Below are 14,393 nucleotides of genomic sequence, written 5' to 3'. Positions count from 1 at the left end.
CCGTGTTGTTGGGGCTTTTTACTTGTCAAACTGGAGTCTCGTTGCTTTTGTTATTGCCATGTAAAGGGAAATCGCGGGGTTTTGTTTTGGTATTAAGGCCCTTAAAGATTGCTGGCTGACACTTTGCACGGGAAGGCCAGATAAGTATAGAAGAGGGGGAATGGGTGGTAGTAAGAAAAGAAAATTGTTAGAATTCTCTCTCTCTTGATTATATTCTCGTAAATCTTTCCAAATTCTCGGTGTTGGATTTTGTTGTTGTTGTCTTTTTTAATCCATATTCATTGCAGAGTAAGCCACTGCTTAAAAACATACATCACAAAAATAAACCTGGAGCTATTCAAGGTGTCGCTGCATGAAACAGTGTCTTAATTTAAAAAAAAAAAAAAAAAAAAAAAAAAGCAAACTTTGTGAGTCATCCTACCATATATAGGGAAATAAATGTTTGCAACTCTTCTTTCTTCATGTCCGCTCCAAAGGTATAAATCCCACATGATGATGGTAGCTTTCAATATGTGCAGTGTCTTTCTGCATTAACAAACTCATTCACTAAGGATGGTGGGTGATGGTTTTGTAATTGCTGATGGTTATATCTCCTTTATGGCGTTTGCTTGCAGAGTGGTTAAACGTCAATACAACTTAAAAAAAAATAATGAAATGGTCCGAAATTACTGTTGGTGAACTGGCCATTGTGGATTGCACTTGCTACTAAGCCCAAATTTAGAATACGGTCCTTGCAACTATCCATCTTAGGTGACTATGTATCGGGCAATAATAGTCTACTTGGCGAATTTATAAGATGTAGGGAAACTGTCACTGTTGTTCATTTCACTGATGATAGATGGGAATCCTTTTGGTCCTTGCTCAGGGGCAGCTTGTGAAAATACAATAGCTGTGGTGAACTTCTTTAGATGCTGAAACTCCAGCAATACGGAAAGCTCCTCTTGCATTTGTCTTCTACAGTGGGGGTCAGTTTAAAAAAAAAAATCTCTAACACTGGAAGGAGGGGGGGAGGAACGAGAGCTAATGGCAAGGACCTGTAAAGTGTCATTTTTGTGTTACAGTGACAAGAAAATATACTTTTTTTATTTCATAGCTCTCTCCCTACGAAATTTGTTTTGAGGGTTATGACAATCTTGTAGATAAAGTGACTGCTTGCTACACTTAGCTGATCATGCTCCCTCACGACCGGCCGTTGTTTCCTCGCTTCACTTAGTGGTACCTGTACAACCTGAGCTGTAGTAGCATTGTCATTGATTTCCAAGGTAACTGCTTTTTTAGCTGTCCTTAGCAGGCATACCTGAGCAGGAAAATCAGTCTTCCCCTCCACAACCCCCCTCCCTGACAGGATAGTGAAGTGGTATATTAGAAAATAGAGGAGGTTTTTCTAAATTTTGATATCCACAGCTGACAATTTAGAAATAAGACACTTTTCGCAGCCAAGATGACAGTGGATTTTGAGCATTCAGAAAGCACCAGGCCAAAAAACTGGAGACATCTTGATCTTTTAAGACAGCTTTTCCAGTACTTTAAGTGAAAGGGTGGGGGGGGAGGGAAAGAAAAAGAGAGAGAGAAAAGCTGCAAGGAAAATAATACAAAGCCAGCACAATTGGCATCTAGACATTTGAAGAAAAAAGTTTTTGAGGTTAAGAGAAGGAAAGACAAAGCTGTTATGTACCCGAGGGATGCAATTTTAGTGGGAATGGAAGATTTGAGTGGTAAAGGAGGAGCGCTTGCCTCTGGGTTCTCTCTATTCCAGCAGTTCGGCTGCTGGCATCTCAATTTGAATTGCTGGGTGAGTAGCACTTTTTTGCGTGTGCGCGCTTTTCAGTCTTGACCACTGAACTTCTTATGTGACTCTTTTTTTTTTATTCTGGTCCGTGCGAGGAGAAAAAAGATAAAGCAGGCATCTCAAGCTGTGACCTTTGTTAGATACTTTTTTTACAGTGAGCATTTTTTTAAGGGGTGGTGGTAGCATGACTTTTCAGTGACACTTCTTAATGCTGTAATAGTTGCAAAACAATGTGAAGTAAGACTTTGTCCACGTACAAAGCTGTGCAATAATCCAAAGATGGTCTGAGGATTGTTCTCCCTCCCCCCCCCATTTTTGTTTTGTGTTTTGGAAAGGGAGAAAATTCCTTTTCTCTTTTTTGGGGGAGGGGGTTGGTGTGTGTGTGTGTGTGTGTGTGTGTGTGTGTGTGTGTATATTATAGCTATTGAACAATGTTTAACAACAAGGGGAAAGTATGAATGTATTATGTGTGTATTATATACGCAGTAACATGTTCACACGGGTAATATGACTTCACCCTATATCTTTCATTTAAATTTTTTTTCGTGTTTTTAGTTCAAAGCTTTCAGGAATTCAGTCCTGTTATTTCTTTTACTGAGAACCCTGAATGTGAAAATTCTTTGTTTTTAAGGGAAAAGGTTGATTTGAAGCCTGGCAGGTGTATAACATTTAGGATTTTTGGAAATGACATTATTCAACACTTGAGGTAAAGAATGAGCCTAAGTTTCTTTGGAAAGCAAGATTTCCAAAGAAATCTTTGGAAAATATTTGTGTAGTGGTTTTTAATCCCTTGTTTTTGTTGTACTTTGTAAAAAGCCTTTACATTTTATAGGAAGGGATTCTTCAAAAACATAGCCCGGGCGTGTAAGATGCACATTTTAGGGAGTCTGTATAGAAATGATTCTTCACTCAGTGATGAAAGAAAAAACTTGTTTTTATTGAACTATAAAACAGAGTAGAATGTGCCTTGCTGCAGTGTTTCTATATTCATAATCAAAAGAACTCCATCGGTTATTTTCTCATATTAGTATATATTATAAAAAGTACACCAGCCAATTTAACCAGTTGTATGTTTTCCTTAATTATACATGAGAGAGAGAAATTATACAGTTAGTGTTTTTAGAAAGCAGCCCAATTTCACAGGAAGTTTTCTTTTCCTGTCTGCTGTATTGTCACTATCTTTAGGAAGAGGGAGTTATTTTATGCCTTTGGAGTAGAGGCGGTGATGACTTTCCCTTGATAGTGGATTTATTGCCTTTTCTTCTACGAAGTCTTGATGTGGTGAAGTGTTGTAAAGGTGTATATTCTCTTCCAGTGGTGAAAATGATAGTTATTCATATCTTTCTTCTTTCACAACACAATTTCTGTGAGACTAGTGAAAAAGCCCTTTGGCTTGTATTTTTAGGGAAAGCTCTCATTGAGGTTTGGGCGAAAGGCCTGAGACTTCTGTATAAATTAATTTCTTTCCTTCTACGATATTTTAGAGTGTGTTCAAATTCTAACATACATGGCCCAACACACATTTATGTAAACGTTTAGTGTCTTAAAAATAATTGATCGGAGCTTAATTTCAGGCCATTTTTATGACTCCATTGTTTTCTTGCATTGCATAAAATTTTTAGCACATGAACAATGATCACAGTTAAAAATGGAAGTGTTTTGAAGATGAAGTTTTGTAACTTGGTACAGTCAGATATTATCATTAAATAATGCTGTCTGTTGGGTCCACAGTGCAGTACATCACAATCTGTGAATTCTGTATTTTGAAAGAAATCTGACGTCACATCCATATTTATCTGCATTAATGCATTTTGGTATTACTGAAATCGTCAAAAATGCATAAGGATACATACACAAGTCCTTCCTTTTATTTTAAGAAAGTTACTGGGCTTTTTAAGATAAAACCTACATTCTGGCTGTCGCTTTAGATACAAGTAACTGATTTTGTATAGAGATCAATGTAGTGATTTCTCCTACAGCATATGCCTAGTGCTGAAATATGTGTGATTTATATGTAAGAGGTGAAACTCCATATGATGTGGCAGTTACAGGGACACAGTACTATGCGGTGGGTAAAAGTTTAAGCACTGTACTGTTGGAACTGTTATGTTAAAAGTTATTCGTGCTTAGTAAATTGAGATAAGGTAGTTGCATGATCACCCATTTGTTCAGTCACTTCTACCTTCTCCCCACTTTTTCTGAATTTTAATTCATAGATTTCTTTTCTCTCCCCTTCTCATCCTTAAATTAGGATCTGTGTTTTTCTTCTCTTATGCCTGTTTCAATTTCATTAACTTCTGTGATTCACATGTCCTCCTGTTCCGGCCCTTATGCTGTTCTTTTTTTTCGCTCGCTGTTAAAGTGGATCCTGTCTGTTCGGGAATCAACTACGGTATTTGAAGAGGGTGAAGAATATATTTGCCAAGTTGGGAAAGGAACAATGTATCCGCTTTCTCTCATGCTAAGATAGAAAAAATGGTCTTTGGTTTAAAGGTTTTTTATATGCTCAGCTACCTCAAACTTCAGGAAACCAAGCATCTAGCCAGTGGCGCTCATATTGGAAATCTTCTTGTTTACCTAATAAGTTTTAATTTTGTGATGCGGTAACATAATGGTAAGAGAAGTCTGGATTTGTGTAGGCCATGATTCACTTACACGGGGGGTGGCTAATTCGTTCAAGTGTTGTAAAGATTTGGAAGAAGAAATGAAATGCAACCGAAAGCTTTCTCTTTTATTGATTAAAAAATTGGGAATGAGCGAGGCCAAAATTGAATTTCATAAACTTTATAGGAAGCAGTTTTTGAAGGACCTCTAAAGTTTCCACTCTGTCTGAACAGGCGCTTTTCTCTTCTGACCTGGAATTACTGTAACTCCACATGGCCCAAGAACTATAGCACTATTTACCTTTTAAAAGCCCAAGCATCATTTTTTCACTCTCATTTTTTTAAACTGTTGCGAAAGGAAAATTAGCATCCCAGCCAGCTTTCAAAGCGAGATCAACACTACAGTTCTTCTTTTAATAATAATAATAATAATTAATAATTAATTAATAAGGCTTTACTAATATTTTAAATTGTTCTGCATAATACATAACAAGCAGTAGGTAGGCATGCAAGATCTGGTTTCCTTTCTTTTAAACTAGCCAGTTCGTAATTGTCACCAGTTTGGTTTCCTTTTTGTGAATTTAAATGGAAATTTCCTGCGAATCTTTTTTCCCCCCTTCCCGTCAATGCATCTTCCTGTAGGAAGAATGCAGAAAATGTCGAGTGTGGAGGGATTAGCGAACATGTGATGCTTCAAAACTCAGAGAGGACTTCAAAAGGAAAAAAGAATTCACTTTTCTTAAGTGAATTGCAGAGCATTACAAGCCAGGAAGCTGTCTTTGTGTTTGTTTGAGAAATTCAGGGTAGGCCAGATTTTGGAAAGCTGGCTGGTTTGTGCTATAGCAGGTAGGCCCTTGTTTGTTAGAACAATGTTGCAGCCCCGAAGAAGCCATTGAAATAGAGAGAGAGAGTTAAAAGTGCAAGAGTGTTTGTGGTTTGCGGGGGTAGGGAGTTGTTAGGGGGTTGGGTTTTGTCAAGCGCTGTCTGTGGGGGGTATTGTCCCTACACATGGTTGTCTGTGCTTCTGTCATCATTTGTGTGAAGGAAGAAAATGAGCCTTTTTTAGTGGGGAGAGTTCTGGTTCTCAATAGAGGCCTTGTCCTCTGTTACAATAGGCAGTTAGCTTAGGGCAGGACCTTAGGCAGAAATGAGCTACGTTAAACTGCGAAAGGGCTCAGGCCACTGTATTTGCTATAATGGGGCAAGGGGAAGTAGATTTCAGGAGCAAATGCTTAGTCAGGTGTGAAAACATTCTTTTTTTTAAAAAAAAAAAATACATTCCAAGTCCAGTTAGTAGCTTAAGCAGAATTGACTTAAATCTTTATTCCTAAAGGAAATTCTCCATCTGTGTTTTTTTTTTTTTTTTTAATCTTAGTTTAGTGTGTGTGTGTGTGTGTGTGTGTGTGTGTGTGTGTGTGTTTTGTTTTGTTTGAAACCAGTCTGAATTATTGATCTTAAGGCACTTTGGTTTTGGTGCTACGTTGTGAAAGTTAATAGTGCCCAGCAAGAGCTGTTACTTGATCATTTTGAATAAGATGGTGAAGAAGGCAGTAGCAGTTGTCTACAGGTGGTCTGATTTGCTGGGCACACTGAAATCCTGGGAGAATATTTCTGTTTGTTAAGACTTTTCTGTTGATCTAGTTTCCTGATGAAAAGATTCACCCTTGTGTAAGACCAATCCGAGATCAACCTTTAGAAAAGACAGTTCTTTACTCTTTAACTGGCTCTCTGCAGCTGTTAACTTCTGTTACTACTTTACTTTGCAATCAGCATAGATTTAACAACAGCACCTGGAAAACACTCGGGCGACCAGGTATACACCTATTTTTGACGTAAACTGGTCCTGAATAAGTACCCTTAGCTGGCGGAGAGAGAGCAGTCCCTGGGAGTGCCTCCTAATTCAAGACCACTGTAGATCTTCTGCATCCACCCTGGAGGAGGGGAGAAGACTGACAAACCCTCTTCTGTGCTGCTTTTGTTTTATTGTACTAGGCTCATAAAGGCACTTTCAGAACCCATCTTTCTTCTGCAGAAAGGGAAAGCAATAGGGGAGTACTGAAGAGGAGGACATGGCAAAAAAGACAGGCGGAGCTATTGCTCCATTTGTTTTCACGATCTGTTGATTAATAGGTTTAGAGGTGAATGGCAACCTTTCATTCCTCTTAGGTCACCCATAGTGAAGGAAGGGTGGGGGGTCTTGGCTATAAGTGCCTAATCAATCTTTCACTTGCCACGTTCCAAATTATGAACAGTATGGGGGGTGGGTAGGGATGTCTAGGATGGTGGCAGAACATCTCCTGCAGGCTAGCAGAACTTGATGCTTTAAGAACACTTGAAAGGTTAGGGGTCAGCCAAGGGGGTCTTTCCCCATGCAGTAGTCACAGGAACTGTGTGTATAGAACGGGAAGGTTTTAAGCTTTTGCCCTCCATCGTTAGCTATTCAATGTATAATTATGGGTATTGATTAAGAAAACAAGGGAGATTCAAGGTTAGGATGCCTGGCTTGGTAGTTAGGCCAAGAAAGGCTTCTGCATCAAACAATGTAATAGCTACAATCCAAGTTCCTTAGTGTCTTAAGGAATTTTCTGTGTTTTTGTATTTTTTGTATATCCGTTTTTACAGATGCCATAGTAACCTGGCACAATAGATTTCCTGTTTTCTGTGCTACCCTTTTCTCTGTGTTCATGTTAACATTACTTGGAATATATACAGAGTTTTTAATCACCTGAGTCAAACTGTGCCCTGATATACTGGAATTACAGTAACAGAAACTTCCTATTATAAGTTTTTATTTTTGCATCTCCACTAAAACGAACGAAGAGTGATTATTATGTTATCACTCAGGCAGGCAAGGATTAGAGGGGTGGGTGCTTTTAGTGATTGAGGAGCTATTAATCATTATACGTCTTATATTAGCTTCTTCAGCAGATTGAAAATATTAACTGGAGGGATGTGTTACCTTTATGGCAGACGGTTCTACACACATATATACCTCTTTCATTTTAATGTTGTTACCATGCAGCAAAGACTAACGCACAGTGATTTCACACGCAATTGCCAGCAAGTTTCACCGAAATTATTCGGATTCTTTTTGGTGGCACCTGTCGGCATTTAATGCACACCCATTTTAACATCCCCACACCCTGCATGTCTCCCCAGTCCACTTCAGTCCACAATTCAGCTGTGCTTCTTAATACTGAAGGTTCAGTTATGATTTGAGTCATCTTTGGTTAGGCATTTCCAAAACAGTTATCAAATTCCTGTGTAGAGATTTACATGGGTCTAATTTCATCTTTCCTGCATCAGACATAACCAATCAAGAACAACAAACTTTTGATGTAATTTGTATTTTGCCCTCTTCCCCCTCCCCCTCCCCCCCTTCAATCCAAAGCACTAAAAACCTTGCTTTAGAAGAACGGGGGAGGAGGAGCTTCCTAGCAGGTTACTTGGAACGCTGTAGATGTGTATTTTGGGTTGTTGTTTTATTCCCGCTGTTGCATACATTGTTGCTAATCTATATGTAGTGGTACAGCTCCACTTTTCACATCTGTCATACCATGAATGGGATGTTTAAAGTTGCTGTTTCCAGAAAAGAAATTCCATTTTCTCAGAATGGCTTTTATCTTATATCTTAAACTCTCCTGGGCAAAGTACTAGAAAATATATTGCAGAGAGCAATCATGCATTGACAAGAAGGGATGGGCTAAAATGATCTAATAGGTCTTTACTATCTGTAACTTTTATGATACACCTAGTTATAGCCATTGGGGAGTGTTAGGGATGGGACTTGTGACTCAGGCAGGGCTCCCATTGACTTCAACGAGAGAAGCAAGTTCAACATTAAACTTGCCCTGGCCCACAAACATAATCCTGTCTTGTGCTGTTTTTCAAGGACGTTCAGTAATGCTGCTTTTAAAGACTAGCTTGTTTAGTTGGTTTATGCATAACTGGCAGTTCTTCTAAACCATTCATCCCTTCCTCTTGCAAATTATTGGCTATCTTCACACTTAGGCAAGACCCTTCCCCCTTCTTTTTTGATCTGCTAAATTCAGAATATTAAATATAATACAAATGCAGAGAAATCTAGGTTGGCTGTAGTGTAGTGATACAGTTCCAACGTGACTTGCAGACAGACACTGATTTTTTGTTTGTTTGTATTGCCTTGTTTAACTGTAATTTCCCCAACCTCTCCAAATCCCCTCCTCCCTGCCCCCTGCCTCTTCCAGCATGATCACAGAGCTGGGAAGAGCCAAAGGCCCAGATCCTATAAACCCATCCTCGCATCAGTCATCCCTTTGACCTAAGAGGGACCCAGTTGCATGAATGAAATTATTCACCTGAGGAAAGGTTTGCAGGGTCAGACTCCAACTTCCGTTTCTTTGTTGGCAAGGTGTTAAGTAAAATGATAATTTGTCTCTTCGTTCTTGACTCACGCCATTTTGCAGTGGTGTTGCAGGGGCTCTTGGAACATCAGAGCAGTGGGTGGTGGTTTCACACAGTTTACATGCATTGTCAGAGCCAGGCCACCACAGGGGCTGATGAGTATGCAAAGCCAATGTTATTCTAAATGTTGTTATGTTTGTCTGACCCTCCAAAGTTGTTTCCTCAGTATTTTTTTTTTAAATTAATCAGATTGGGTTGTTTAGTGGTTTCTATCAAAAAATTAACCTTCTGTAAAAGCCATACCTTATTTTGTTAGCATACTGGGGTCTGGCTGAACGCTTTTCCAACCTGATGTCTAGCAGTGCCCTCCCAGTTGCTCCTCTGAGCCACTCTTACCAGCCACACCACGTGTTACCCAACAATAAAGATTCACAAATCTCTTGGCCAGTGATTCCCTCTTGTCAGGAATTATAATTCTTTGTGATTCGTAGTTTTTAGACGGTTGTTTTGCACAAAATGTCACATGGTGCTGCATGGAGAAGCCTGGTAGTTTGGACAGTGTCTGTCTCTTTGGACAATACCTAATATGACTTATTTGAAAACCCGTGCCAAAGTTTTCAGTATTGCCAAACTTTCCCAGGATAGTTCACTCTTAAGAACACAGAACTTTGCTAGAATATTTTAATTTACTTTTTTCACATAAGGGGCCAAATCCAGCCCTCGGATGCCTTGGCATAAATGCAGAGTAACAGTTGTGGTCAAGCGTTGTAGTCTGTATGACATGCCTATGATCCTGTGAGCACAATACACTGAAATTGGCAGCACTGGATTTCACATACTAGTCATGATCTATGTCGCACAGCTACTATTTGGCATGTGCCACTGCGTGAAGAGATTAAAAAATAAATAAAAACAAAGCAAAAGTTATGGAAAATAGCTCACAAATTATCATTTGAATCTGCCCCCAATAGAAGATAACATTAGACATTAACCTGCATTTGAGATGTGTGGTATTTTTTCAAAAATTCAGTATGCTTTTTTTCCCTCCTGCTGTAGAAATGATCACCCTTTAACATAAGTTGTAAATAAAAATAAATGTGCTTTTAAGAGATGCACAAAATGTTCAGACTGAGCTCAAGTAATATTTTGTTTAATACAGTGCAGGGAAAAAAATATCTGCTTGACAACTTGTACTGGCAAGTTTCAGTCTAGTGCCCTTTAGGAAAGGGGATTAGAATGAAAACGCTGACAGACCCTGAACTGTAGTGGCGCTAGTGGGCGCTGCTGGAGTATCACTTCTTTCTTTTAATGTGATTCCTTTTACTTGATGTTAATGCAAGCTGTTCCTTACTTAAAGTAATAAAAGGAAATGAAGACACATTCTAAAATGAAACTTGACTCTAATCCATTCATCATCTAATACTAGCCTCTTTATCTTTGCTGGTACCTAATCTGGTTAAATGTCCCTGTTGTAGGATTTTAGTGAAAATCCTCTGTGGGGAATAGGGTTTTTTGCAATTGGATTACTTGCAGTAAATGGTCCAGTAGTTCACTTGTTTCAGCTTAATTTTTTTCTTTGTGATCTTGTAAGGGTAAGTTACAGTTCAACCCGCTCTTTCTTTCTGTCTGTATTTCTTTCTTCAGAAAAAAAGAAAGAGAATAATTTTGCCAGTTATGAAAACATGACAAGAAAAATCTCATGATATATCTGCATGACTTTTGTGGTTTTTATTTCTTTTTTGGCCAAGTGAGTTTTCATTTCAACGTCTGTATCTACATTCCTGCCATTATTTGAAAATCTGCATGTTTTAGTAGCACAATTCATCAGTATCCAGTTAACTTATTAGTGCTATCTGTTGAATTGGTAATTAATCAGGTCTCTTATAATATGCATAAGATATGCAGGTGATCATCTGGCAGTTTAGTGCTGCCAGATGAAGGGAATACTCCAAAATTATGAGGATGTTTTATGCAGCCTCTTTATAAAAGAATTGTAAAATGTAGACTGGTAGCTGGGAGAGAAGGGAAAGACCTTCAGGTCACTAAGCATTTGGGTCTCTTGCTAATTAAACTGGGGGACTCCGTCAGCATCTCACTGAAGAGCTTGCATGCATCACAGAGGTGAAGCGTGAGGAGTCGCAAGAAAAAAATCTACTGCCCCAATAGGGAGCACGAAGGGTCAAAGAGAGTAAAGAAAGATTCTTACTCACTTACTTGTGAACAGGATTGGGGGGGGGGGGAGAAAATTGCGGCAGAAACACGGAGGGAAAACATAAGAATCATGTTACAACTCTTGGCAACATACATTTCTTTAGATAATTCCCAAGGCTTTAGGGGGGATGAGTGTGCAGCATTGTTAACAAAGGGTGTTCCCCCACATCCCCTTTTTCTTTTGACAGTCTAACAAAGTGCCAGTTGTGCAGCACCCACACCATGTACACCCTCTCACGCCGCTTATCACGTACAGCAATGAGCATTTCACACCAGGAAACCCTCCTCCACATTTACCAGCCGACGTAGATCCAAAAACAGGTAGGTGGGGAGTCTTGTTGTGAGGGGGTTGGAGAAAGTCATCTATGTGGTTTGTTTTGAGGGGTGAATTTCCCATGCTGCAGTGGCAAATGGTTGTGAAATACGCTGAGAGAATCCAATTTACTTTTGAATCACTCGCCTAAATTAGTGAAGCTTTAGATATAAACATGTTGGGCTAAGTTTTCATAAAAAGCCCAAGAAGCTGCACGTGGAGCGCTGGGCCTGCAGTCATCTAAGTCTGTATTTCTGTGCAGCAGAGGTGGAGCAAATAATACACATTTAGATCTCTGCCTGATTTGCAGGAGCAACCCAAGGAGTTAAACATGTTCATTCTGTGATCTGCACTTACAAAATTGCAGCTGGAATTTTAAAGGTGGTAGGTCGCAGCCAGTTTCAAAATGAATCTCTTTGATTCCCCCAAACCCATTGTTTCTGTGTCAGAGGTTCAGCCATTTTTCTCTTATAATATTGAATTTCCATCCACCCGCGTTGCTTTAGTTCCATCTGCACACTTGCAACTTTTTCCCCCAAATGAGACCCAAGTCTCAGTTCACCCTGAAGAGCAATCTTCTTGAATATAGAGCAATTTAAAACCCTGCCTAGATTTATTGGTCTTAGTAGAATAGAATTTCCATGTTATTCTAACTTTAAAAAAGGGGTCTCTGTGCGGACCCACAGAAGTCATATAGGATATGTCTATACTCCAGTTAAACACCCACTGCTGGCCCATATCAGCTGATTTCGGCCCAGGGGGCTTAGGCCATGGGGCTATAAAACTGCAGTGTAGACATTCAGGCTCGGGCTGGATCCTGGGCTCTGAGACCCCACAAGGCTGGCAGGTCCCAGAGCCCAGGCTTCAGTCTCAACCCAAACATCTACACTGCAATTTTACAGCCCCAGAGCCTGCGCCCCACGAGCCGGAGTCAGCTGACCCTGGCCAGCCAGGGGTGTTTTACTGCGTGTCCTGCTACCGATAGTGTCAGTCTTCCTTTCTTCAGCCTCCATCGAGTTCTCAGTGGCAGTGTTTTGTTTTTGTTAATCCAAATCCCTGCTAGTTAATTAGAAGGCAAGTTTGAAACCGTGAATACATGTTAGAGTTTGTCGAAAGAATTGCTCTATGCTGGGCCTATCATATGTAGATAAATTATCTAAACCCCAGCTTGTGAATGAACTGGTACGCTATTAGCTGTTGTTCACTTTACACACCGCAGCTGGGGCTTCCTGTTAATTGTACTTAATGCTAACTTTGCATGGCTTAAAAGGAGCCGTCTAGCCATCCCTGTAAAGTGAATGACATAGTCAACCACTCATTTAAATAATGGCAGTACAGGGAATAGCTTTTAAATGGTTATCGTAAAACATATGATTAACGTCTGTAGACTGTTTACTTTTCTTCTGTGAACATTCTTTCAAGTGTGCAAATAGCTCACTGTATGGTTAAAGCTCAGTTAATCTGTTTGGTTTTTGTAATGGAGAAAAAGCAGCGTCTGCATGAAAATGTCACACAGGGAGATTTAATTTAGAGATTAAAAGCTTCCTGGGTGATTTTAAAAAAATACTTTTTCAGCCATGAATGCAGTGCCCCTTCCTTTTAATGCTCTCTGTTCTAATTCTGCTTCTGCCATACTATTTGAAGGTCCCAGTCCTACAACCTACCTGAGGAAGTCCCGTTGACTCCAAAGGTGAGGGTTGCAAGATCAGACCTTATATTTGGAGCTGAATTCCTTTAGCTCTGAATATGCACAGCAACAGGACTAAAATATCCCCACGCCTCTTCTCTTTATCAAGCACTAGCAGGACTCTGTCTTCTCACCTTCAAGATTTTAGGGTAGAGTGGAGAGACAAAACCAAATGCCTCATGCTCACCCAAAAGTGGGAATCACTTAGAAATATAATGGTTTATTTTGGAGGTTTACTCGGAATGGGGCACAAGGAGGGGAGTGGCTGGGGGCTCCATCCTTTCAGGCCTCTCAGAGAAAAATCCTGAATGATTGTGGGAGGGGACCATTTTTTTGTTTGTTCTATTTGTACAGCACCTAGCACAGTGAGGTCTGGGTCCATGATGGAACTGTAAGGACTATTCCAATACAAATAATTAATAATGGTCTTTGATTGGTGGCAGGGTCGGAAGATCAAACCTCCCCTGTCTTTTGATGAATCTCATTTACTTACAGTACAAAGTGGCCCATTCTGGCAAGTGCAGGTTAAGGCAGTGGGCCAACTGTTGGAACTAGTAACCAAAATCACTAGCATAACCACGGCATAGAAACCTATATGATTTTTCTACCCCCTTTTATTTCATTTCCTGACCCAATATTTATGCCATTTCACTTTCCTCTTCCCTAGGAATTCCAAGGCCTCCGCATCCTCCGGATATATCTCCTTATTATCCGTTATCACCAGGCACTGTAGGGCAAATTCCCCATCCGCTAGGATGGTTAGTACCACAGTAAGGAGTTCCATTTTTTTATTTCCATTTTGGTTTTTTGACATGTCTAATTTTTAATGTAAAAATAAGTGTGTATATGTATTGAGATAAGTGTATTTGCCAGCTGCCACTTTATGATGTGGGTGAATTGATAACTGCTCAATAAAGATTAAATAAACCCGGGGCTCTGATACCAAGTCATATGGTATTAAGCAAACATGGGCACTCAGGCATCACTACACATATTGTCTTTAGCCAACCGATGGCCCGTGAGGCATAAATTCATAGCCCCTCTGTTAAAACACTTTATAAATACATTTTTGCTGGATGTCTCATTTTTCACAGTCCCTGAGTTTGATTTTGTGGTGGCTGATGATGGTTTCAGCGGTGTGGTTTTTTAAAAAAATAATGTCACCATTAATGTAACTCGGTAATTACAACTGCATTGCTCTTCTATGCTATGAGTCCCTGTTTTCCATGTGGGGATGGGCAGAGTTTATGTTGGCTGGTGAAATGGGTGACACCTGATTGAAAAGGTAGCAACTTAGGAGTGAATTTTTATTAACAACAAGAAAAATGAATTAGTTCAGATTAAAGGTGGCAAAAAAAAAAAAAAAAACATGGGGAATGTCCATTTGTTTATTTTTTGCACACGTAG

At 39.7% G+C, this 14,393-nt stretch overlaps 1 protein-coding gene across 34 annotated transcripts in view; it reads left to right on the top strand.

Annotated features, from left to right (window-relative positions):
* The window catches only part of TCF7L2 (transcription factor 7 like 2), a 201,945-nt gene that overhangs the window by 160,321 nt on the left and 27,231 nt on the right, over positions 1 to 14,393 (top strand). For 26 of the 34 annotated variants that reach the window (XM_034775103.1, XM_034775093.1, XM_034775092.1 and 23 more), the window contains exons 5-6: positions 11,175 to 11,307; positions 13,654 to 13,756. In XM_034775103.1, the coding sequence (XP_034630994.1) occupies positions 11,175 to 11,307; positions 13,654 to 13,756 (236 nt within the window). Of the gene's footprint in view, positions 1 to 1,641; positions 1,793 to 11,174; positions 11,308 to 13,653; positions 13,757 to 14,393 lie in introns of those variants that run through there. The other 8 variants (XM_034775096.1, XM_034775109.1, XM_034775101.1 and 5 more) reach the window with 3 other exon arrangements.

The sequence above is a fragment of the Trachemys scripta genome, chromosome 7, assembly GCF_013100865.1.
Source record: "Trachemys scripta elegans isolate TJP31775 chromosome 7, CAS_Tse_1.0, whole genome shotgun sequence".
Taxonomy (NCBI): Eukaryota; Metazoa; Chordata; order Testudines; family Emydidae; genus Trachemys; species Trachemys scripta.
This window is presented reverse-complemented; position numbering and strand designations above follow the sequence as displayed.